The sequence below is a fragment of the Vulpes lagopus genome, chromosome 23, assembly GCF_018345385.1.
Source record: "Vulpes lagopus strain Blue_001 chromosome 23, ASM1834538v1, whole genome shotgun sequence".
Lineage (NCBI taxonomy): Eukaryota > Metazoa > Chordata > Mammalia > Carnivora > Canidae > Vulpes > Vulpes lagopus.
The window spans coordinates 23,740,679-23,763,338 of NC_054846.1; the positions used below are offsets into that span (position 1 = coordinate 23,740,679).

Consider the following 22,660-nt stretch of genomic DNA (forward strand, 5'->3'; position numbering starts at 1 on the left):
CATTTTGCTCTGACACACCTGTGAGAGCTGCACTCTTATCTCGCTAGGGATTTGCCTTAGCCCTAGGTGTGGGGCTGCATCGTGTTAGAACAGGCTTGGAGCTGAGGTAGGGGCTGAGGAAGCAGAGGAGGTAGGCCCCTTGCTCTCCCACTGTAAAATAGTAATAATAATTGGTGTTGATGACGTTCACATGCATTGCTGAGCTTGAACAATGGAGACACAGTGACTAGGGAATCAGTAAATCCTGGTAGGGCAGAGAGGATAAAACGATGAACTCTCCAGAGTCTTCAGTTCTCTGGGACAGAAAATGCTGGCTGTCCTAGGCCTGGAGAAATGGCGCATCTGGAACGGTGAAGGCCAAGCAGTGAAGGACCTGGCCTGAAAATGCACATTTGCAGCATAGCACCCAAGGCTTAAGGGAACTTCTCGCGCATCTCTCACCCCAAGGCATGTCTGTTACCCACAAGCACCATTGGCCCAGCTTCACCCCCTCCTCTAAGAGCCACTTGCACATTCCCCAGACTCATTAGTTGCCTCTGCAACAATAACTCCCTCCCAACGACTTCCACAGTGCCTGCTGAATGGGGCCTAGAGGAAGAAGAACCCTGCGACCAGAATTCCCTGAGCATAAACGCATTATACATCTCACAGGAGTGGATGCTTATAACAGTGGCTCAGACGAGATGCCTGTGTTTGACAGGCTCACAGGTTCCTGGCTCAGTTGGTGGAGTACGCACAACCCCGACACTGGGTGAAGAAATCACTTTAAAAAATTTGGGTGGAAGGGGGGTCGCCTGGGTGGCTCAGTTGGTTAAGCATCTGCCTTCAGCTCAGGTCCTGGTCCTGGGGTCCTGGGATGGAGCCCCCCTTAGGCTTCCTGCACAGTGTAGAGTCTGCTTCCCCCTTCCCCTTGTGATCTCTCTTGCTTTCAGTCTCTCAAGTCAATAAAAAATCTTAGAACACATTTTTTAATTAAAAAAAAGAAGCTCATAGGTAAATGAACTACTCTTTTCTATCATGTTAGGCTTTGCTTTCTCAAAACTTTTGAGACTCACCACCTCTATCGTCCCTCTAGAAATTGCTGTGTGCATATGAATCACTTAGGGAGTTGGTCAACTGCAGATTCTGATTCTGGGGGTCTGGGGCAGAGGTCAAGTTTCTGAATTTCTAATAGGCCCCCAGGTGATACTGATACTGCCAGTCCACACACCCCACATGTTGAGTAAGAAGGCTCAGTCTATGCCCTAAATATCTCCTAATCCTGTCCCACTTCAAATGTGACTGTGAATGGTAAAAGGTTTACAGTACTTGGGGGACTGTTCCTCTCTGATCACAAGCTTCTTGAGGACAAGGCCCGTCTCCTCCTCCTTTTTAAATTCTGCACAGCAGGTGCTCTATAAATATAGTTGACTGGCAGACTGTTCCTACCCACACAAAAGCCCCTTCTCCTCGCTGCCAAGAAATCAAGACCCAACTGCTGGCACTCCAAGGGCAGCTTTCTTCATCCACGTTACCCACAAGGAACACTATGTCTCCCACTGGCGACCCTTCTGCTGGCTGGACTCTGAGAGGCACTTACCCAACCCCATCATTTCTTAACAAGGGCAGGAGAGCAACTAGGCTAGAGTTTTGGCCCTCAGTGCCGATACACCCCTGGCCTTTCTAAGGAATTCCCCCTTTCAAAATCTGGGCTGCATTTCTTAGCAAATAACCCTCCATCAGCCATGCCAACTCCACTGTCAACAAGCTTAGCCCTGTCCAAACCGTCAGGAGGCACCAGGCCTTGGGAAGCTTCCAAATCTTTAGATTTAGAGTAAAAGGCTATTTACTGAGGAGAGACTCTGCTATACTTCGTCTTCTTCCAAAACACAAAGGCAAATTTTGTAGGACGTTTCTGCCAGGTGAATAAAGTCAGATTTTTGTCTCCCTCTTCCGTCCTCTCCCATTGTTGTCTTGATTAGGAAACACACAGAAAGGATGGATCAAAGATATACAAGTTGCTGTGCTAAGCTTCTTTTTAGTAAAAAGAAGCAGCTCAGAAATGCAGAAAGTAATAAGCCTAAGGAAATATTTTTATGGACAACATAAAAACTAGCTAGATTCTGAACCAGCAAATAAAGCTACCCCTTTCCTCATTAGGCAAGGACGGGTGTTCTTTGATCCTTTCTCGTTCACAGAGATAGACTTTCTCTCCCTCTGCAACACTGAAATGCATTCAAAGGGCTTGATCTATTTCTGGTGGATTTTTCCTATGAGCACCTACTGTAAAAAGCACAGGTATGCCACCAATGGCATGTCTGCACAGTGAGTGCCAGGGCCTCTAACTGACGGGCACTGGTGGCAACTAGTAAACAGACAGCCCATAGGTGACCTCTGTGCTCTGCTGGAAGACCAAAGACCCAGTAGCTCCATACATGGTTTGGCTTTCCCCTCTGCAGTCTGAACCTATTTTCCATGATCAAGTGCTCCATGGTCAGTGATTGAAGGGGGAAAGAAGCCTTCGGTCTTAGGAGGCATTATTAGCCTGCCTCTCTCTATGTATGGGTCTCCACACCAAAATGACAAAAATGTCCCAGCTCTCTGCTTCCCATGGGCCCACTAGCTCATAGAACACACTGTTTGACTTACTTAAAAATATTTTATGGGCTCTCAGATGCAATGCAATCTAGCCTCTTGCTAGTATGGAGAGCATAATTACAACACGTGAATATGCTGTCTAGGATGGAAAAGACGGGAAGAACACAGAATAACAGTGGTTGTCACTGAGTGGTAAGATCATAGGTCTTTTTTTGTGTGGCTTTCTTTTTGTGACTTTTTTGGATAAAATAAATGTGCTAAAGCCATCCTTTGGTAATTTGGTGTGCAGAAGACTGTTAGGTTATTCCTATTATTTATTCTCAAAAGCACACTCTTGGTTTGAACAGTCTACGTGAGTGCTTTATAGACTGTAAACATTGCGGTGATTGAGGCGCTATCTGGCCAACTCCTATTTTTGTCACTTTTGGTAATGTAGCAAATTATCTTTCTTCTTAGGTTCAATAAGCTAAACACTGTCTGGCATATACACTGTTGATAGTGAGGTTTGGCTCTGGTGCATGATGCAGCCTAGACCTCATATGCCCAGCAAAATGGAAACTGCTTTAATAGAAAATATTATTTGCATGGAGGTGTTAATAATGCTTAGAGAAGTTTTGGTTAAACGAACTATAAGTGTCGCCAAAAAATATCAGCAAACACAATGACAGTGCATTTGTACAGGTTGTATTCCTTATGCATCGGAATGTAGATTTTGGGCATAAATTAATGTTTAAATGAACATTTTCACAGTTAAGTTGTCTTCTATTTTATTCATCATGGGCTGTGGGTGTGGATATCTTATACTTTGGGATTTAGGAAATTAGACATTTTTTTTTAGACTTTTTTTGAAGGCAATTTTTTACTGATTTATAATAGTGATTCTTCAACTATGGTCTGAGATTCTCAAGAGCTCCTGAGGCTTTTCTGGGGAGTCTATAAGGTCAAAACTATTTTCATAATAATGCTAAGATACTATTTGCCTTTTTCAGTCATATTCTCTCATAAATATGCAGAGGATATATAATGTGTGATGACGTCGACACTCCGACAGCTAATACAACGTGCACTGTGTATTTTTTATGTTTTAAACATTTATCAATTTTAATTCCTAGTATAGTAAACATTGACAGATATAGTGTGTGTAAACAGACACTTTTTAGTTTCTCAATAATTACTAAGTGCCAATGCATCTGAGACCAAAAAGTTTGAGAAACATTTAGAATTTACGGTAAACCTTCTTAAAAAAATATTCTGTGTACATGAACTTTAAAAAAAATTAACTCTCGTCATATGTCTCATTTAGGAAAACTCTTTAGCCTTGGTTAATAAAATGAACGAGGCAGTCAAAACAAAAGCCATAAATTGGTTTGGTGGGCTGAAATAGAACTTACTCTCCTGTGTGTATAGTAAGAGAGACGAGAGGACACTGAGGCCTAGTATCACCTCCCCTGTTCAGAATTCAGCTCTCTAGCAACCTCACTTGTCCAGATAACAGCTGCTTACCAGCCAACTTAAAAGGGTCTCCAAAATGCAAAATGGATTTGTGTGAAGCTCCTCAAGCCCCGTGCACTAAGAGTGCAAGTGCCCTACTCACAAGAGAGCCCACCTGGGTCCTCAGCCAGCCTGGGGACTGGGACCAGGGTGAGGCAAGCCTGGACCAGATTCAAGGTGGCACTCTCTCACAAGTGCCAGCAGCATCTGAGGGTGAGTGCTTCCTTAGACACAGGGCTCCTAAACGCTTCACCACGCAGGCCCATGCAGGGGTGTGCAGGACCTGGCCTGGGGTCCACAGCAAATAGCAGAGAAAAGAGAGGGCACCTGCAAGTACTGACCAACAAGAATAATGAGAGAAGACAGCGGACTTGTAGCAAGGGGTGAAACAGGAGAGCTGTGGAAAACTGGACACAAGTTCAAAACACAAATAACATTAACCCATTTAATACAAAAGCAGATAATTTGGGCTCTCAGGATGTCACATGGAACTCGAACGGACGTTTATCATTCAAGGCAAAGTTAAGTTAAATGCAACAGTCCTTTGTTTCTAAAAGCCAGGAGTAACAGGTTACATTTTTCGGTATGCTTCTTTCCAAATTGGTAGAAATAATAAGGCTCAAGAGCAAAATAAACTCATCGCTATCCAAGAAAACCAGCTGTTTCAGACGCTTCAGTCAATTAAATCCATTTTCATTTACTGTGGTGGAATATTGCCAGACTGTATTTGAAGGTTCTGAAGAGATGAAGTGTAACTGTGCATCGAGGATGCAAATTTTCAATGACTCATTATTCAGCTTGATGGAATTTCCCTGAACCCACAGGATTTTTCCCCCCTTCTAGTCAAATTGTTCTGATGTTTTTCTAACTGCACATGTTTCAACTTCCAGATGTTATTTCACACAGGAAGAGGATTAAAGTAGGGTTGGTATTGCACAGCAACAGGGAGCTTCTCACCGTTCACACAGGGCTGGGTGAAAATAAGGTCTTTCACTAAGATCTGATGAATTGTCTCTTTTTGCATGATTCTTACTGTATTTTGAAGTAAGAATCAAATGGGGGTTGGAGTGGCATAGACAGGGGTGTTGGTGTAGGGAAAATCTTTACTCAAACTGTTTAAGTTTAAAATTTTAGTTCAGGTCACACGGAAAAAGCAGGTCACAAGTGAAAGTGATTCAAATTGTTAACAATCTCCCCTTTTAGTCTCTTATTATGTCTTTCCCGGGGCGGGGCGGGGCGGGGTGGGGGGGTCTGTTCCTGGGCAGACCATCACCACGATCATACTGCTCTTATGTGGTTATGTGGTTATCAGATAAATCCCCTAAAGGCCTTGCCCCAAGGCATTGCTGGGCCTCATATTGGGTGACTTTTAAAAATAGAGGAAGGACAGGCCTGCTGCCAGGTGGGGTCATAAAAATAAATTCCACAGCAGTAAATGCAGTGGCACTTAGTCAATCATATCCATATGTGGTCATGGAGAGTTCTTGATGTGAATATCGCAGAAATACTCAGACCTGAGGAAAGACCCCCACCTGCTAAAAGCACCCCTGGTGGGGAGAGAAATCTTAATGTTCCACAAATCCAAGCCTTTCAACCTTTGGTGGTGGATATAGTTACACGTTCAACTGTGCAGGGTGACTCTTTCATCGGAGTGGGAAAAGGCTATGCTCCCACCATGGAACAGTGAAGAAACAACTAGTTATCTTCATCTGTTTAACAACTGGAGACCCTGGACATGACTTATTTCAATGGGAATACAACAGAGGCCCTGCAGCATAGACCTCTTATTTGATCTGGGCTTCTGTGGGTGAAAGCTAAGATGATTTACAAGTAAAAAAGGAAATATTCATGGTGGTGGCAATGATGGCTAGGATAGCAACAGCAACTCTTTGGGGATGTATTATAAATATTAACAATACTTATTAAATAAATATTAAGGAGAGGAACAGGGGTTGTTATGTACCTTACAGGAGTTGTTACATGTAGGTGGAAATACCCTCAAGGTTTACGTTAAGGGGGAAGGCATTTAGCACCTTATACTGCATTCTGAGTTCGCTGTTTTAGGAGGAAGATATGTAAGTTCTTATGTGCTAGGTCCTGTTCCGAGCTTTTTTACATTATTTATCTTATTTCCTTGGAACAAACACCTAATGGGTTAAGTAATATTATTATTCACATTTCACAGAGGAGGAAGCCAAAGCATACTAAGTGTGACTAACTCAATAGATGGTGCAGCTAGAATTGGAATAGTCTAGAATGTTCTATGAATAGTACATTTTGTTCATGTCACGGCATTTAATAATGAATATTAGTTAATATACATAATGAAAAAGCCAAAGTGCATACTATACGCAGAACAACTCTAAAGTCTAAAGATATCTAACTTTAAAAAACTGAAAAATTAAAATGAAGAATTATATGAATAGGTGAATTTTTAGTTATAAGGAGAGCATTCCATTGCAAGATATATAAAATTTTGTTAAATGCAAAAGCTTATATCTGATACAAGCAAAGAATGCCTGAGGAGTTTTTTTGTTTTGTTTGTTTTGTTTTGTTTTATTCAGGAGAGATGCAGAGAGAAAAAGAGGCAGAGTGTACACCGACAGAGGGAGAAGCAGGATCCATGTAGGGAGCCCGAAGCAGGACTCGATCCTGGGTCACCAGGATCACACCCTGGGCTGAAGGCAGTGCTAAACCGCTGAGCCACCCAGGGATCCAGCCTGAGGAGTTTAAAAAGAGATTTGATACTATTTAGAGGGAGAATTGAATGATTTCGGGGAGAAAAAAAAATTTTCTAGCCTAGATTCTTGTAAATCTACAGTATAGGTCAGAAAAATGAATAAAACAAAATTATAAGATCTAACACCTGACATTATTAAACATAAATTTAGGTGTTGTATGGATGTGCCAAATTGGCACATAAAAAGATTCTTAAGGGAGTGTAAAAGGGCAAAAGACTTATCAGAGTGGATTTCGGACTTGAAAGGCATAATGAAAGTCAAATTATAGTTAGCTTTTTATGAACTCATTTAGAGAGAAATAAGCATGAGATTACATGATCTTCATTTGCCAAATTGACCACTTCACGTCCCAGTCTGATGGAATCTAAAGCTCTACTCCGGAAATGCATAAATAATGCATTGCCCATAACATAGGAATGGAAAACCCATAAATAATCTGCCCCGTGAAGGGGAACATCCTGAAATTCGGCTTGTCTGTCGGTGCAGCTATCCAAAATGAACTCTTAACCCTTTTGGAAGTTAAAACGGGGCCCAGCCTCGCAGAGGACAGCAGACAGCATCATCTCTTTGACAGTTAGAGGCCGTCTTTACTACAAGTTGTGGGGACCGAAGCCCCATTCTCTCTGGTTATGAGACAGTTTGCATACTTAGAGGAAGCTGAGTGATCAAGTCTTTTGCACAGTTTCATATTCCTTAATCACTACGCTTTCTGATTTGAGGAAACTGCTCTTGAGTAAGCAATGGCTAGTTCATGATTACCCTGTCAATCCACAACTGCCTTTCTGCATATTTGGGGGGTTTTCCTTGGGTATCATAGGTTGGACCAACAAGGACTCCAGAGAAGACATCTGTTCCTGTCAAGAACTGACAGGGAATGAAAACAAAGAAAGAAGACATGGCCATATCCCCTCAGGTACACACATAAAATAAGAACTTTCTGCTTATTTTTTATTGCTAGAGCTTTCTTTAATCTTGTTCTTTATTACCTAACACACCCAAGTATGTCTAGAGATGAGGTCTAGAATTACCAGAAGTCATAGGCTGCCAAGAGTATTTTCTGTCTCTTAATATAGTTTTCAAGACTAATTAAGGAGGAGTGCAGATAAAAACAGTAATTATTAACAATAATAAAAATTCTTTTCTTTGTGTGCATAAAGAGCCTACAAGTAAATTTTGGAGAAAATAATTATAGAAATTTCAGCAAAAATAACAAAAATGCTTTCTGGGACAGTAAAAACCACAGTACTGATTTTTCTTTCATGGCAGTTTCATCCCACAACTCTCTAACATTTTTTAAAAGGGACATATTTACTTACAAAGGTATTGCAGAAGCCTTGTTTTCATATTTGCTCAGGTTTTGCTCAGGTTTATTTAGTATTATGCCCATGCATTTCTTTTCTTTTTCTTTTTTTTCAGATTTTACTTATTTATTGATTAGAGACACACAGAGAGAGAAGCAGAGACACAGGAAGAGGGAGAAGCAGGCTCCCTGCAGGGAGCCCAGTGCAGGACTCAATCCCAGGACCCCGGGATCACTCCCTGAGCCAAAGGCAGAGGCTCAGCCGCTGAGCCACCCAGGAGCCCCTGCCCATGCATTTCTTAAAAGTGACTTCAGCCGGGGTGGTTTCTTCAGCATTTATGTGAGATTCGGGGATCCTTTGAAATTGCTATAAGTAAGGAACATGTGACTTGTGTGTCCATAAGTTGCCTAAAATAAAATGTTTCAAGGCCATGTCTCTCGTCCAAAATACAGGGAATCATTGAGGGAACAGAGGCTTGTGAGTACTCTCCTTTTTCCGTTCTTTTGGGTCCCTCAGAGCCGCCTAAGAGCCCAGCTTTTTCCTTTGTTCACTTCAGGACCTGCTTTATCACTGACTTTGCTGTGCTTTGACAGGCCTAGGGAAGACTTCTTCAGATTTACTGGATGAGGAGCAAGGATACAACTTGTTTTTCCAAAGTTTTTTTAAAGCGATATATTTAGGGCGCTTGAGAGGAAAGAATTGGCCAGTCCTTTATTTATCTTCCTAACAGGTGCAGCCCGGGCAGTCATAAAAGCAGGCTACTGAAAAAGAATGATTTTGCCAAGTATTAAGCCTCTGTGGTGTGCATTTGCCCCAGAGTATTCCTTCTTACAGCAGAGAGCTCAGATCTATACCACCCATCTCCCGTACAGCATGGCAGAGGGTTTTCGGGGGTGAGGGGAGGAATTATCATGGCATTCATTCAGACAACTTCTTTATTCCTCATCCAAATCTACAAATTGGCCTAAATGAACCATTTCAAATTTGGAGGAAACCAACTGCCCTTGATAAAATAGCTCCTCCCTCTTTCCCATTCTTTCCCTTACTTCCTACAAATTAACTAGTCCCCAATTTGAACAAAATGTAATATTCGACATGTAAGATGATATTTCCCCAAACAAATTCATTTTGGTGTTTGAAATCGGCTATCCAGTCTCATGCAGGTAGAACCTGAAGGTCAAGGAATGAATATGAGAGGGAGGTTTGCCATCACTAGGTACCTTTTCTGATGATGACTAAGCCTTGGACGATGCCTAGAAATGAGCAAGAGGTAATGAATCCTCCTCTACATTCAGGATAGGTTGGGGTAGAAGTTTAAAATGGTATGAAATCTCTTGGGACCAAGAAAGAAAGATAAAGTAAAGGAAAAACTCCTATGGACTGAAAGAAAGTCTTTCCCCATTACCATGTTCCTATCTATTCCTACTGGAAAAGACCAAGATAGTTTTGGCAGATAGATCTTGTATGTTGATATAACATAAAGGTCTGTAGCAATAAGGCCATATCTTTGATTCCCGAAGCTATCAGAATGATCTCTTATGGCTGTGGTCACAAATATACCTATGTTTTGTCATATGTTTGAGTTTTCAAGAAGAGATCTTGCATGGAAGATGAGAAGGTTACAGTGTTTTTCCCAAGGTTTTATGGATCACACCAAGTGCCAAGGAGGACTTTTGCCTCTTTCCTATGAGTTAAGTACATGAAATATACTAGGGCCTGATACATCACATAACAAAAACTGAAATTCCTGTTAAGGTCTCAACCTGGTATGTTAGAAGATAATTTTTCCAGGTCCTGTAGATGCTGACACTTAATAACTGTCTAACTATCTTAAAGAACCAGATTTTAATGATTATCTACTGCAGAGATAGAATTCTGAGGAAATAACTCTCATAGGTTTAAAAGCCATTGATTGTATTTTTAAACTATTAGAGATTCTGCGACAGAAGAATCTTCTAATTTCTAATTAGAAATTTTCTAATTTCATGTTGATAAAAATCACTCTTTGATAGGAAAAGAGAAATTTGTAGTGAAAGGTAATTCCTTTACATAGTAGAACCCAGAGGCAATGAACCATGAGGGCTTTTAGAACAGACACTATGCTGTATAGATCTCTGAAATCCCAGAGCCTAGCTTACAGTAAGAGCTCAATTAATAGTTGATACACGAATATATGTACCAGTAAAACATTCTGGGAGATTCCTACAAACCTGAAACTTCCATCCACATCCTGTTGCTATTTGATTAGAATAACTTAATTTCACTAGGGCCTCAGGCTCTGCATGAAGCCCGAGGGTAAGATAGGCCTTTTATTTGGAACTGATAGCACACATACTATAGTTCTCTGATGAATAAATATACAGTTGATGAAGGTGGAGAGGAGGGCAATGGGAAGTAGTCACTCCTTAAATGTAAGCTTTCCTTCTCCAAAAGGGGTTACTGAGCCATGCAGAATATTCTCAATCATCTAAATCAGGACTGTTGACTAGCTACTTCCATTAGACTTCCTCCTGAAGGTCCAAAGTTTCTCTACCTCTTTAGAAGAATTTAGTTCTCCCAAGACACAACAGGAAGCTGCCAGAATTTGGCCACTGTAGGCTGGGAGGCAGTTAAGAGAGACATCTTTTACAACTTCAGGTGCTGAAAGCTCAGCCTCTTTTGAGGACTTGCCAGGTGCTCCTGGATGCTAGGCCCATGTACCCTATCAAGATTCACAGCGAGTGGTCATGTCCTTCCTGGGCATGCTTCTCCCAGCTGGACAGGAGATGTAAGGCCATCTATGGGGACTAGAGGAACCTGTCCCCTGGGAGTGCTCCTGCCTGTGGTTTAAAATGACTCTGAAGAATTGGTTTGGTGGCATATTTTATTCTTGAGGCTATCTTCCAGAAGGATGCTTTTATGGAACAAAACCAACTCCAGTGAAAATGAAATCAGTAAGGACCAGGGTCATTCCTGAATTGCCATGCTCCTTACTCTTTAATGGAAACAATATTAAAATGCAGTGATTTCACCAGGAAAATGGTGTAAGGTGCAGTTCCTTTAAGAATCAGTTCTTCTGGCAAAGAAACAAAAATTCCTGTACTTCCTCAAAGAACTTTAAATATATCAGTAACCCTCTTTTTATCCCCACTCCCCACCATCCAAATTTAAACTAACCAAAGAATCTATGAGTATACAATTACTGTCTGGGGTGGGGGGACTCCTACACAGAATATCAACAGTGCTTTTATAGCAAAAAATGATCATGGGGACTTTGGCATCTGTATTGACTTATTCAAAAAGAAAAAAATAAAAATAATTTTTTTGGGGGGTAGGGATACTGAAGTTAAAGATCTTCCTCTAAAATATCATGGTCTCTAAAAACAATGTGGGTCAGATTGAGTTGTCAGACCAAGAGTAAAACTGTATCATATCTAGCAACCAGAATAATTTAATTAGCTTTATAGGCTCGCCATCTGTCATCTTATTTATTAGTTTTTCAGCTTGTCATTTTCAATTGAGCATTAAAATAACCCATGCAAATTCACCCACTAAACACAGGATAATTAAAACAATATTCTGTCCTTAAGTCGGGAAACACAGAATGCATTTCATCCAAATAAACCTTGAAGAGGCTAATCAAGTGACAGATCAAATAAAAAGGACACTTAATACACATGTAAATCATTTGCATTACAAATAAGACACTTTAGCAGGGGTTGGACTCACTGCCTGATAGTTGGGATTAAGTTCCCATATTAATGCATGCATTTGGTGTGGTTATTTCGGGTGGAAGACTTCATCCATCAATGCCCTCCACCACTAAGTAAAGCCAACCTGTAAACTGATCACTGCAGCCTGTCAACACTGGTTACTTAATTACATGAAGAAAATATATCTCAAAAACTTTTGATAATTTGCTAGTATTTCAACATTAGGCGCAATCTCTAGCATCTTTTTCAAGGTTCTTTAAAAAAATGGTTAAAAGTTTTAAGAATTAAAATTGAACATACTAAATACTATTTTTATGTTTCCTGGTCATCTTTTTTTTTTTTTGCTTTTACTTGCAGAAGTCAAAAGTAAAGATTCAGTTAGCATTGATGCAGACTAATATGAATGAAATAATATCTTAAAAAGGTATTTCCATTAAAAATTAAATTCAATGTACTTGTGCTGTTACTTTGTGTTTCTCCTTAGTGATGCAGTAATTTCTAAATCCAATTTATGTATGCTACTAATTAGTAGTTTTTAAGAGTTGATATCTTCATAGAAAGAAAAAACTGTTTATTGGAGGAAGCATTTCTTCTGATGAAGAACATTGTCATATTTCTAGTGTGATTATTTTTAAAAGCCTATATATTATGAATATGTCTGCAACAAAAATCATTAAAGAACACAATCCAGCAGTGATAGTCAAAGACATTCTTTTAGTTGTCTGATCTTTTTTTTGTATGCAAGAATTTAGTGACATAATAAATAATGAAGTTTAAAACGCACCGATAAAAACAAAAAAATACCTGCATCTGTATCTCTGTATATTTGAAATACCTTCCCATGAAAAAAAATAGAGCAAATCAGGAAATACTGTCATAAATTCTTTTTTGAAACCTTGATCAAATTTATTAACTAAGAAAGCACTGCAAGCTCCTCCCACCACCCCCGAATCACAAATACATGGTGAAAAGTTTGTGACCGAACCCAAGAAAATATGCCTGAAAATGCAACCTATTCATCATAAGCAATCAACCATCTTTCAATCACACTCTGAGGATCCCTGGCAACCGAATGATAAAAGTATAATTTGATCGTTGTAGTCAGTACCCCTTCATCAACCATCTGTACCAGGTATCTTTCCATGGTCACACTCTTCCTATACTTGCCGCCTGGCCTGTTTATTCTCAAGGACCTTTCCTGAAATCAGTGATTCCCTTACCTCAGTCTGCCTAAGAGGTCAGCATACTTTATTGAAAAGGACAACAAAGAGATTTAGGGATGAGTCTCACCCTCCTTCTTGGTGGGTTCTGGCATGACCACAGTAAAGTGTTAGCCTCCGAAGAGTGTCTTCCCCTCCGACAGCAGTTGGCTGAGACCCCAGGAGCGGCAGGGAGTATGCAGGTCGGCGGCGCGACAAGCAGCTGGGGCCAAGCGCAGGGCTTTTATCCGCGGCGGCCCCGCCCTCCCCCGGCCCCAGGATGCTGGCACTTGCCGCCGAGGACCTCTCCCGCCTCCGCGGCTCACCCTGCTCTCTCGCCCACGGGGAGGAATCTCCTGTGCATCTCATGTGGCTCTGAGAGCACCTCTAACTTTCTAAATTCAGCTGCAGCTTCGTGTGTCTTCTTACTTTTCTCCGTCTGCCCGACACGGGCATGTGTCCACTCAGGAGTGCTAGTTGGAGGGTCAAAAACTAAGTTAAAAATCATTATATGCTAATCCAACGTACACCTTGGTTTCCACTAAGATTACAAGGAAAAAACAATTTCCGTTCTCAGAGGACAATTCTGTGCTCCCATTAGCTTTGCATATTCATCCGTTCTTAATTATTGGTGTTAGTTTTCTTTTCTTTTTCTTTTTCACTTATTTAAGAGAGGGAGCAGAGACAGAGAAAGCAGAGAGAGAGAAAGAGAGAGCACACAAGTTGGGAGGAGGGACACGGGGACAGGGAGAAGCGGTTCCCTGTGGAGTCTCCATCCTGGGACCCCCAGGATCATGACCTGAGCTGAAGGCAGACATTTAACCAACTGAGCCACCCAGCTGCCCTGGTTTTAATTTTCTTTCCCATTTTTATTAATATGTTAATATTAATGTGTCACACCAAATTTCTTTAAAAAAAACACACACACATTTTATTTGTTTATTTGAGAGAGAGAGAGCACAAGCAGGGGAGGGGCAGAGGGACAAGCAAACCCTGCTGAGTGGAGAGCCCCACTTGGGACCCTGAGATCATGACCTGAACTGAAGTCAGATGCTGAGACACTTAACCTACTGAGCCCCTTCAGGCCAAATTTCTATCCTGAAGAACCTGTCTCATTTTCTTTAAGTTTCTGTTGAGTAATACTGAGCGTCTACCTTTTTTCAAGAAATGTCCTTTGAAAAAATTACAGGGCATAAAGAAGAATGAAGGAATGATACACACTGCAACTTGGGTGAAGCTCAAGAGCAATATGCTAGGTGAGAGGAGCCGGGGCCAAAGACCACAGTGCACAATTCCACCAATGTGAAATGTCCATGTAGGCAAATGTATAGAGTCAGAAAGTCACTTATTGGTGGCCAGGGGCAGAAGGGGGCTGGAGTTGGGAGTCAGTGCTCATGGGTATGGAGTTTCTTTGGGGGATGATGAAAATGTGTCCTAGGATTAGGTAATGGTTATGGTTATACAACTTTGTGAATATATTAAGAACGACAGAATTATATGCTTAAACATACATGGGCCCTGAGAAAAGACAGTCAGATATACCAGTAGCCATCGTCTTGCTTCAGGATGGCAAACACACAAACAAACGTAGCCTCGCATGTTGGCAGACTGTATCAGATTTGGCCACTTTCTCCCAAAACTCTCATGGAATTGACAAAGAAATATGAACCACCGTGTGGTCAAACTAAAAAAGACATCTTGCTTGCTTTGTCTACACCCATGACACTGCAAAGACCAGGATGAAATTTAGTTTCTGTGTCAAGACGACTGTTCATGTATCTTTATGAGTATGTGTTTTCGAGATTATTTTCAAGGGACTTTGATTGATTTGTACGAAACCAGCCACATTGTCTCGTTTAATTTCCCTCGTAGCCAAGAGCACAGCTGGTCAGACTTAGCTCCACCAAACACTGTGCCAAGCTACCTTTTCATATAAGGATGGAAATCCAACTTAGAACTTCATGGCATCATGCTTTAGCTATGTGGTGGGGAGAGGGAGGGAAGTCAGTTAAGAAGGTCAGTGAACATCTACAGAGAAAGACTTTTTTGAACCACATAGCGAGGCACAGAACATTGTTTTGCTTTTTCAGATATTCCTTTGCTCTGAGACGCTAAACAGATAAATGTCAGCCAGAAAACATTTTGTCATATAAAGTTGGAAGTGCCTTGAAAGAAAGTGACTTTTTTTGTTGTTGTTGTTTCCTGCGCCTATTATGAGAGTATCAATTAAAAGAAGAAGCAATTAAAGAGGCTAGAATCTGAAGTCACACCCTCGGGTTCTGTTTTTCCACCTATCATTAACCAGCTGAGGTACTCTAAGAAGTCAAGTGGCCTTTCTAGACCTCGGTTTCCTTTTGTGTAGGAGGAGACGCTGAAAAAAAAAATGACCTCTGAGTCCCCTCCTAGTTTTAACATCATGATTCTAGATGAGTAGTCCCTACAAAAGAATCTTTTTTTTTTCTTCCTAGCATTCACAGCACACTGTACACCACACATGTGATGGACATAAGGACAAAGTGTTCATGTTGCAGAAGAATGTCCATAGCGATGGGCAGATTTCACACATGCCATGTAAGAGGTGCCACGCCATCACTGGCTTCTGCAGAAAGCCCATTGGGTCTTTAATGCACTGATCATTTTACTGAAGTGGACACATGCCAGGAAATACTGCAACCCATGGAGAAAATAATTTTATGACCTGGAAAACTCTTTGGCAATATAGGACTTGATTATAAAACGACAGAAACTTATTGGAGGAATTGGAAGTATGGACAAGTTCTGGGATAAATGGCTATGAAGTGTATAAGATGGTTGCAGTAAGATCTAAATGTAAATAATAAGCAGATATGTATACTTTTTCCAGGACTATATTGTTTTAGTAACACATAACCCTCATTCCAGATCTTCTATATCGATCTAGTAGGTTACAGACTTCATCTCCAACATCACTCTCAGGAAGTGGGGAAAAATGATCAACAGGGCTCTTTTTTTTTTTAATTAAATGCTTTTTTGAGCTTTTTCAGAGTTATATTTATTATTCAGTTATATTTGAATGATTATAGCAGCAATATAACAACCATTACATGAAGATAGAACTGTTTCTTGCTCACATAAAGCAAGTCCAAAAGTAACTAGCTTAGAGTCATCATAGTGGCTCCACAGTGTCATCAGGACTCCAACCTCCTTCTCCTTGCTCCACCATCCTCCAGGTAACTTCATGGCCTACTATGGCTGCTAGTGCCCTGGCCATTACATCCACCTTCCAAGGAGCAGAAAAAAAAAAAAAAAAGAAAGAAAAAGAAAAGAAAAGAAAAGAAAAGAAAAAAGGACTCACTTTCTCCATTTTAAGATTTTTTTGAAAAATAAATAAATAAAAAATAAAATGAAACAAAAAGGAAAATAAATAAATAAATAAATAAATACTTATTTGAAGTTCTACACGAAACATCTAATACATCCCATTGGCTAGAACTTGGTTATATGGCCATGTTTGGGTACAAAAAAAAGCTGGGAAGTGTAGTTCTTTTTAATTCTCAGTAGCAACAGACTTCTACTACTAAAAAGAATGACGAGAATAGATGTTGGGTAAACAAATATCAATCTCTGCCTTACCTTCCAAAACAAAAGCAATAATGTTCCCTTCCCTAAACAAAGAATACAGAGAAATATAAATATAAGCCTCTTCCTCTTTCCAACCTTATTCTCACTCCATGGTGTGAATTAAGGTCTAAGTTCTCTTGCGTCTCAGAGGGCAAACTTACATATTCATATGCAGGGAGTTATTTATTTATTTATTTATTTATTTTTTATTTTTTATTTACATTGTCCTTCAACTTGTTTTTCCCATTTAACCTTCATACACGTGTGCATGCATATATATATATATATATATGTATATATACACACATACATATATGTGTGTCCGTGTGTGCATATGTATGTGTATGTGTGTGTGTGTGTGTATATATATATATATATATATATATATATATATACACACCAAACTTAACCTTTTTTATAGCTGAATAATCCCTCATGGTATGGATGAGCCATAGTGTGCCTTATTTTTTCAATTCACTTCCCTTTAGATGGACATTTAGGGTGTTACCAGTGTTTTAGCACCACAATTAATACTGTAGTAAACATCACAGATAACCTTATATATTGATATTTTCAAATTAATAGGATAGATTCTTAATAGTGACCTCATAGTGCAGATGCATAGTTTGAATCTTAATGGATTTTTACTAGAATACTCTCCCAGAAGGTGGCTTGTGCAACAGGTCAGTCGGCAATATATAAGTCTGCCTGTTTCATATATCCTGGATGTTATCATTAAAAAAACAAAACCACATCAACTTAGTGCTTGTTGACTTAATGTGTGAGATAATACTATTCATCATTTGAGTTTCCATGTTTCCAAAAGGTTAAGCCACATTTCATGTTTATTGATCTGTTTCTTTTTCTGTGAATTACTCTTTTCTAAATCCTTTAGTTTTTTTTATTATTTTTTTATTTATTTTTATTTATTTTTTTTATTGGAGTTCAATTTGCCAACATTTAGCATAACACCCAGTGGTCATCCCGCCAAGTGCCCCCCTCAGTGCCCATCACCCAGGCACCCCAACCCCCCACCCCCCTCCCTTTCCACTACCCAGAGTTAGGTGTCTCTCATGTTTTGTCACCCTCACTGATATTTTCACTCATTTTAACTTCCAAAGAAAAATTTTGATTTTTTTAGCACTCTCTTCTGCTATCCACAGTGAACCCCTAGCAATACCTCTGATTTCTCCTTCAGGAAAGTTTTAAAGTTCCCTTCAATATGGGCCTTATATTCCCCCCCGCCTTTTTTTATTGGAGTTTAATTTGTCAACATATAGCATAACACCCAGTGCTCATCCCATCAAGTGCCCCCCCTCAGTGCCTGTCACCCAGTCACCCCACCCCCTGCCCACCTCCCTTTCCATCACCCCTTGTTTGTTTCCTAGAGTTAGGAGTCTCTCATGCACTGTCTCCCTTTCTGATATTTCCCACTCATTTTTTCTCCTTTCCCCTTTATTCCCTTTCACTATTTTTTATATTCCCCAAATGAATGAGACCATATAATGTTTGTCCTTCTCCGATTGACTAATTTCACTCAGCATAATACCCTCCAGTTCCATCCACATCAAAGCAAATGGTGGGTATTTGTCATTTCTAATGGCTGAGTAGTATTCCATTGTATACATAGACCACATCTTCTTTATCCATCATCTTTTGAAATGTTGGAGAGGATGTGGAGAAAGGGGAACACTCTTGCACTGTTGGTGGGAATGTGAACTGGCACAGCCACTCTGGAAAACTGTGTGGAGGTTCCTCAAAGAGTTAAAAATAGATCTGCCCTACGACCCAGCAATTGCACTGTTTTGGGGATTTACCCCAAAAATACAGATGCAGTGAAATGCCGGGTCACCTGCACCCCGATGTTTATGGCAGCAATGTCCATAATCCTTTAGTTTTTGTTAATGATATGAACTCTGTAACATATGTTTCAAATAACTTTCCCTTTTTTGCCATTTGATTTTTTGACCTTCTTTGCAATAACAAATTTTTTTAAGTTTATATTTATTCAAATCTGTCAACTTTTCTTCTACGGCTTCTGGGTTTCCTGTTTTACTTAAAAAAAAAAAAAAAAAGTCTCTCCACTCAGGTTTATTCAAATACTCTTATAAATTTTCTTCAAGTATTTTTAAATGTTAAAATATTTTTTATTTTGTGAATTAGGGGACCTGAACTTGTTTGTGATCCCGCCCCCCAGCTTAACAGGGCCTCTTGCCAGCACCATGTCATTGTTATTCTATTACTGACTTGAGATGTTACCTGGAGTTCCTGGGGGGGCTCATTCAGCTTGGCATCTGCCTTCGGCTCAGGTCATGATCTCAGGACCCTGGGACCCAGCCCTGTGTCGGGCTCCCCTCTCAGCAGGGAGCCTGCTCCTCCCTCCTGCGGTGTTCTCTCTCTCTCTCTCTCTCAAATAAATAAATAAAATCTTAAAAATAATTTTTTTTTAATGAACCCATTCCCCCTCTGCCCACCCCCCAGCAACCAGCAATACATTTTCTGTCCCTCTGGGTTTACCTATTTTGTGAATATTTTATACGAATGGAAACTTGCAGTGTGTGACCTTTTGTATCCAGCATATTCTGTCTGGTATTGAGCCTGAACTCTGTCCCTTTCTGACAATAAATAATAATCAACTATGAATAAATAAATTAATTGGGAAAAAAGTATTTTCCACCTAAAAGATACATTTTCAATCAAATATTATTTTGTGTGGAATAATCATTTATCTAGTAATATCTTTTATGCTGCTTTACTCGATCGTGTATAAATAATACTTGTAAGAATAACTTAATTCCAAATACATTGTTAACACTTAAGGCCTTGTGGTCACAGAAAAAAAATGTTTCCAAAAATTTCTATTTATATGACTTTTGAGGCAGAGAATATAAGATACAAAATTCTTTAAAACTTAAGACAAAAAATTTCATTAAATGGGAAAAGAATCTCTTAAGGTAAGTAGAACGAAGCTATTTACTCAAGGAGAAAGGGAATGATGTTAAATTTCCAATGGTTAGGTGTTATAGTGCTCTGACATTTTTATCCCATGGAGATGCTTGAAATCATGAGGTTATAGTTTTATTTTTGTTTTTATGCCAGTTTTTACAGAAGGTTGGAAATGACATTCTTTGCAACCATTTAAGCTTAGGACAGAAAATTTTAAATAGCAGCTGAAAGGCATGCCTGGGTGGCTCAGTTGCTTAAGCCTCTGACTCCTTTTTTTTTTTTTTTTTTTAAGGGAGAGAAAGAGAGAAAGAGCACAGTGTGCACTGGGGAGGCACAGGGCAGGAGAGGGGGAGAGAGAACCCAGTGGGCTCCATGCTCAGCACAGAGATGACTTGGGGCTCGATCTCACAACCATGAAATCATGACATGACTCCAAATCAAGAATCCAGACACTTAACCAACTGAGCCACCCAGGAGCTCCCAAGTGTCTGGCTCTTGATCTCAGTGGGGTCTTGATTCAGGGTCATGAGTTTAAGCCCTGCATTGGGCTCCACATTGGGTTGGAGCCTACTTAAAATTTTCTTTTAAAGAAAGCAATTTGAAAATCTGTAAGGATCATCCAGAATTTTCTTTGATGGTGGCATTAGTTCACTCAGGTGGCCATAATAGAATATCATAGACCGGGTGTCTTAAGCAACAGAAGTTTATTTCTCACGAGTCTGGAGGCTGGAAGTCTGAGATGAGAATACCAGCACAATCAGGTTCTGGTGAAGGCCCTCTGCCCTGCCTACCCATAGCCGCCATCTCTTTGTGTTCTCACATGGCAGCGAGAGACAGAGAGCAAGCTCTCTGGTGCCTCTTTTTTTTTTTTTTTCTTTAAGATTTACTTATTTTAATTTTAAAGACTGGAGAGGCACAGAGGGAGAGGGAATCTCAAGCAGACTCACCAGTGCAGAGACTTTGTGGGGCTCGATCTCCCAGCCCTGAGAGTATGACCTGACGGACACCAAGAGTTGGACACTTAATTGGCTGAGCCACTCGGGAGGCCCTCTGGTGCCTCTTCTTATAAGGGCACAAATCCCATCATGAGGATCCCATCTTCACAATCTTATCTAAACCTGATTACCTGCCAAAGGCCCAATCTCCAAATGCCATCAATTTAGGCTTAAGGACGTAGCATCTAAATTTTGGAGGCATGCAATTCTGTTCATCGCAAAAGGTATGTGAACAAAATAACTTCAGGGCTTTGTTCATATGGCCTGTTTCAGAAGAGGGCAGTGGTCAGGAAGAAGGGGCCCCTAGATCTGAGTGGCAGGAAACAGATACTGCTTCTCCCCCTGCTTTTCCTCTCTTTTTTTCTTGGGCCCTGGGGGTTTGGGGATGGGGGCTTTCCCCACGATTCTGCTCCCAGTCCTCTGCTCTCTCGTACATTCTCTCCCTTGGTGAGCTAATCCCCTCTCACATTCTCAGTTATTACTGTGTGAATGACTCCCAGAGCCCATCTCTGACCTTATTCCTGAGTTCCACTTCTGAACCTACAACATGCCTTGAATATTAAAAATTTAACCCGTTAGAGATGTAATAATTACTAAAATTATTATATTTCCTTCTGTTTTCCCCTTTGCATATTTTATGGTACGTTCTGAGTTTTAACTAAGTCATGAAAAGCACAGGCCCAGTATCCAAAATGAGATAAGACAAAATACAACAGAGAGCAGATTATCTAGTCCTTTATTATTTTTTTTTTAAATTTTATTTATTTATGATAATCACAGAGAGAGAGAGAGGGAGAGAGAGAGGCAGAGACACAGGCAGAGGGAGAAGCAGGCTCCATGCACCGGGAGCCCGATGTGGGATTCGATCCCGGATCTCCAGGATCATGCCCTGGGCCAAAGGCAGGCGCCAAACCGCTGCGCCACCCAGGGATCCCCTATCTAGTCCTTTAAAATATGAAGCCTGACCACACAGAATTATAAAGGTCTCGGGTCTATCAGTTCTCCCCATCCTAAACCGTCACCTCATTGTACGTGAAACCAGAAGGAACAAGTGGCAAAGGTGGTGAAGGCTTCGGGAATTTGTGAAATTTTAGCAGTTTTGCAAAGCAATGTCTAAAGTGAATTTTATTTCTCTTTCATTCTGTGTGCATGTTTGAGTGTGAAGCTTGTTCTATGTGCCCTTGCAGCTACCAGGGACAGTGATGTTTCCCCCACAACATTATAAATTGATATTATGAATAACTGATCTTTAAATGTAACCCACTAACGAACAGATGGTGATAAAATGGAAGATGCTCCCCTCAAATACTCTATGGGAATCTATTCCATTTTTAAAAACTTTCTTGCACAAAATGTTCCTGTACTCATCATTCTTGAAATGAAAAAGAAAGAAACCTGCCTTCTTGACATTCCTTAGTGTGACTTTGAATTTCAGCTCACACCAAGTACAAGTTCATGCTGGAAGCCCTGCAGGCTATCAATAGAACTCTACTCTCCCCCATATTTAGCAGAAGCTTATGTTAAGTGCCCCCCCTCAGTGCCTGTCACCCAGCCCCCAACCCCACCCCCCCCCCTGCCCACCCCCCTTTTCCATAAACCCCTTTTTTTGTTTCCTAGAGTTGGGATTCTTTTCCATGCACTGTCTCCCTTTCTGATATTTCCCACTCATTTTATTTTTTTCCTTTCCCCTTTTTTCCCCTTTTCACTATTTTTTAAAACCCCCAAATGAATGAGACCATATAATTTTTTGTCCTTCTCCAAATTGCCCAAATTTCACCGCAAAAATTTACCCTCCAGTTCCATCCCCCTCAAAGAAAAAATGGTGGGTATTTGTCATTTCTAAGGGCTGAGTAGTATTCCATTGTATACATAGCCCAAATCTTTTTTACCCAATCTTTTTTTTGAAATTTTGGGAGGGGGGGGGGGGAACACTTTTGCACTGTTGGTGGGAATGTGAACTGGCACAGCCACTCTGAAAACTGGTGGGGGTTTTTCCTCAAAGAGTTAAAAAAAGATCTCCCCTACGACCCAGCAATTGCACTTTTTTGGGGGATTTACCCCAAAAATCAGATGCAGTAAATCCCGGGGTCCCCTTTCACCCCGATTTTTTTAGGGCAG

General features: G+C 40.5%; 1 protein-coding gene across 6 annotated transcripts in view; it reads right to left on the reverse strand.

The window, feature by feature from the left end:
• MYBPC1 (myosin binding protein C1) overlaps nt 1-13,289 on the reverse strand; it is a 94,968-nt gene extending 81,679 nt beyond the window's left edge. For 2 of the 6 annotated variants that reach the window (XM_041738357.1, XM_041738355.1), the window contains exon 1: nt 13,093-13,289. In XM_041738357.1, coding sequence (XP_041594291.1) covers nt 13,093-13,117 — 25 coding nt within the window. In that variant the 5' untranslated portion in view covers nt 13,118-13,289. The remainder of the gene's footprint in view (nt 1-13,092) is intronic. The other 4 variants (XM_041738354.1, XM_041738359.1, XM_041738358.1 and 1 more) reach the window with 2 other exon arrangements.
• Nucleotides 13,290-22,660: the final 9,371 nt, after the last annotated feature.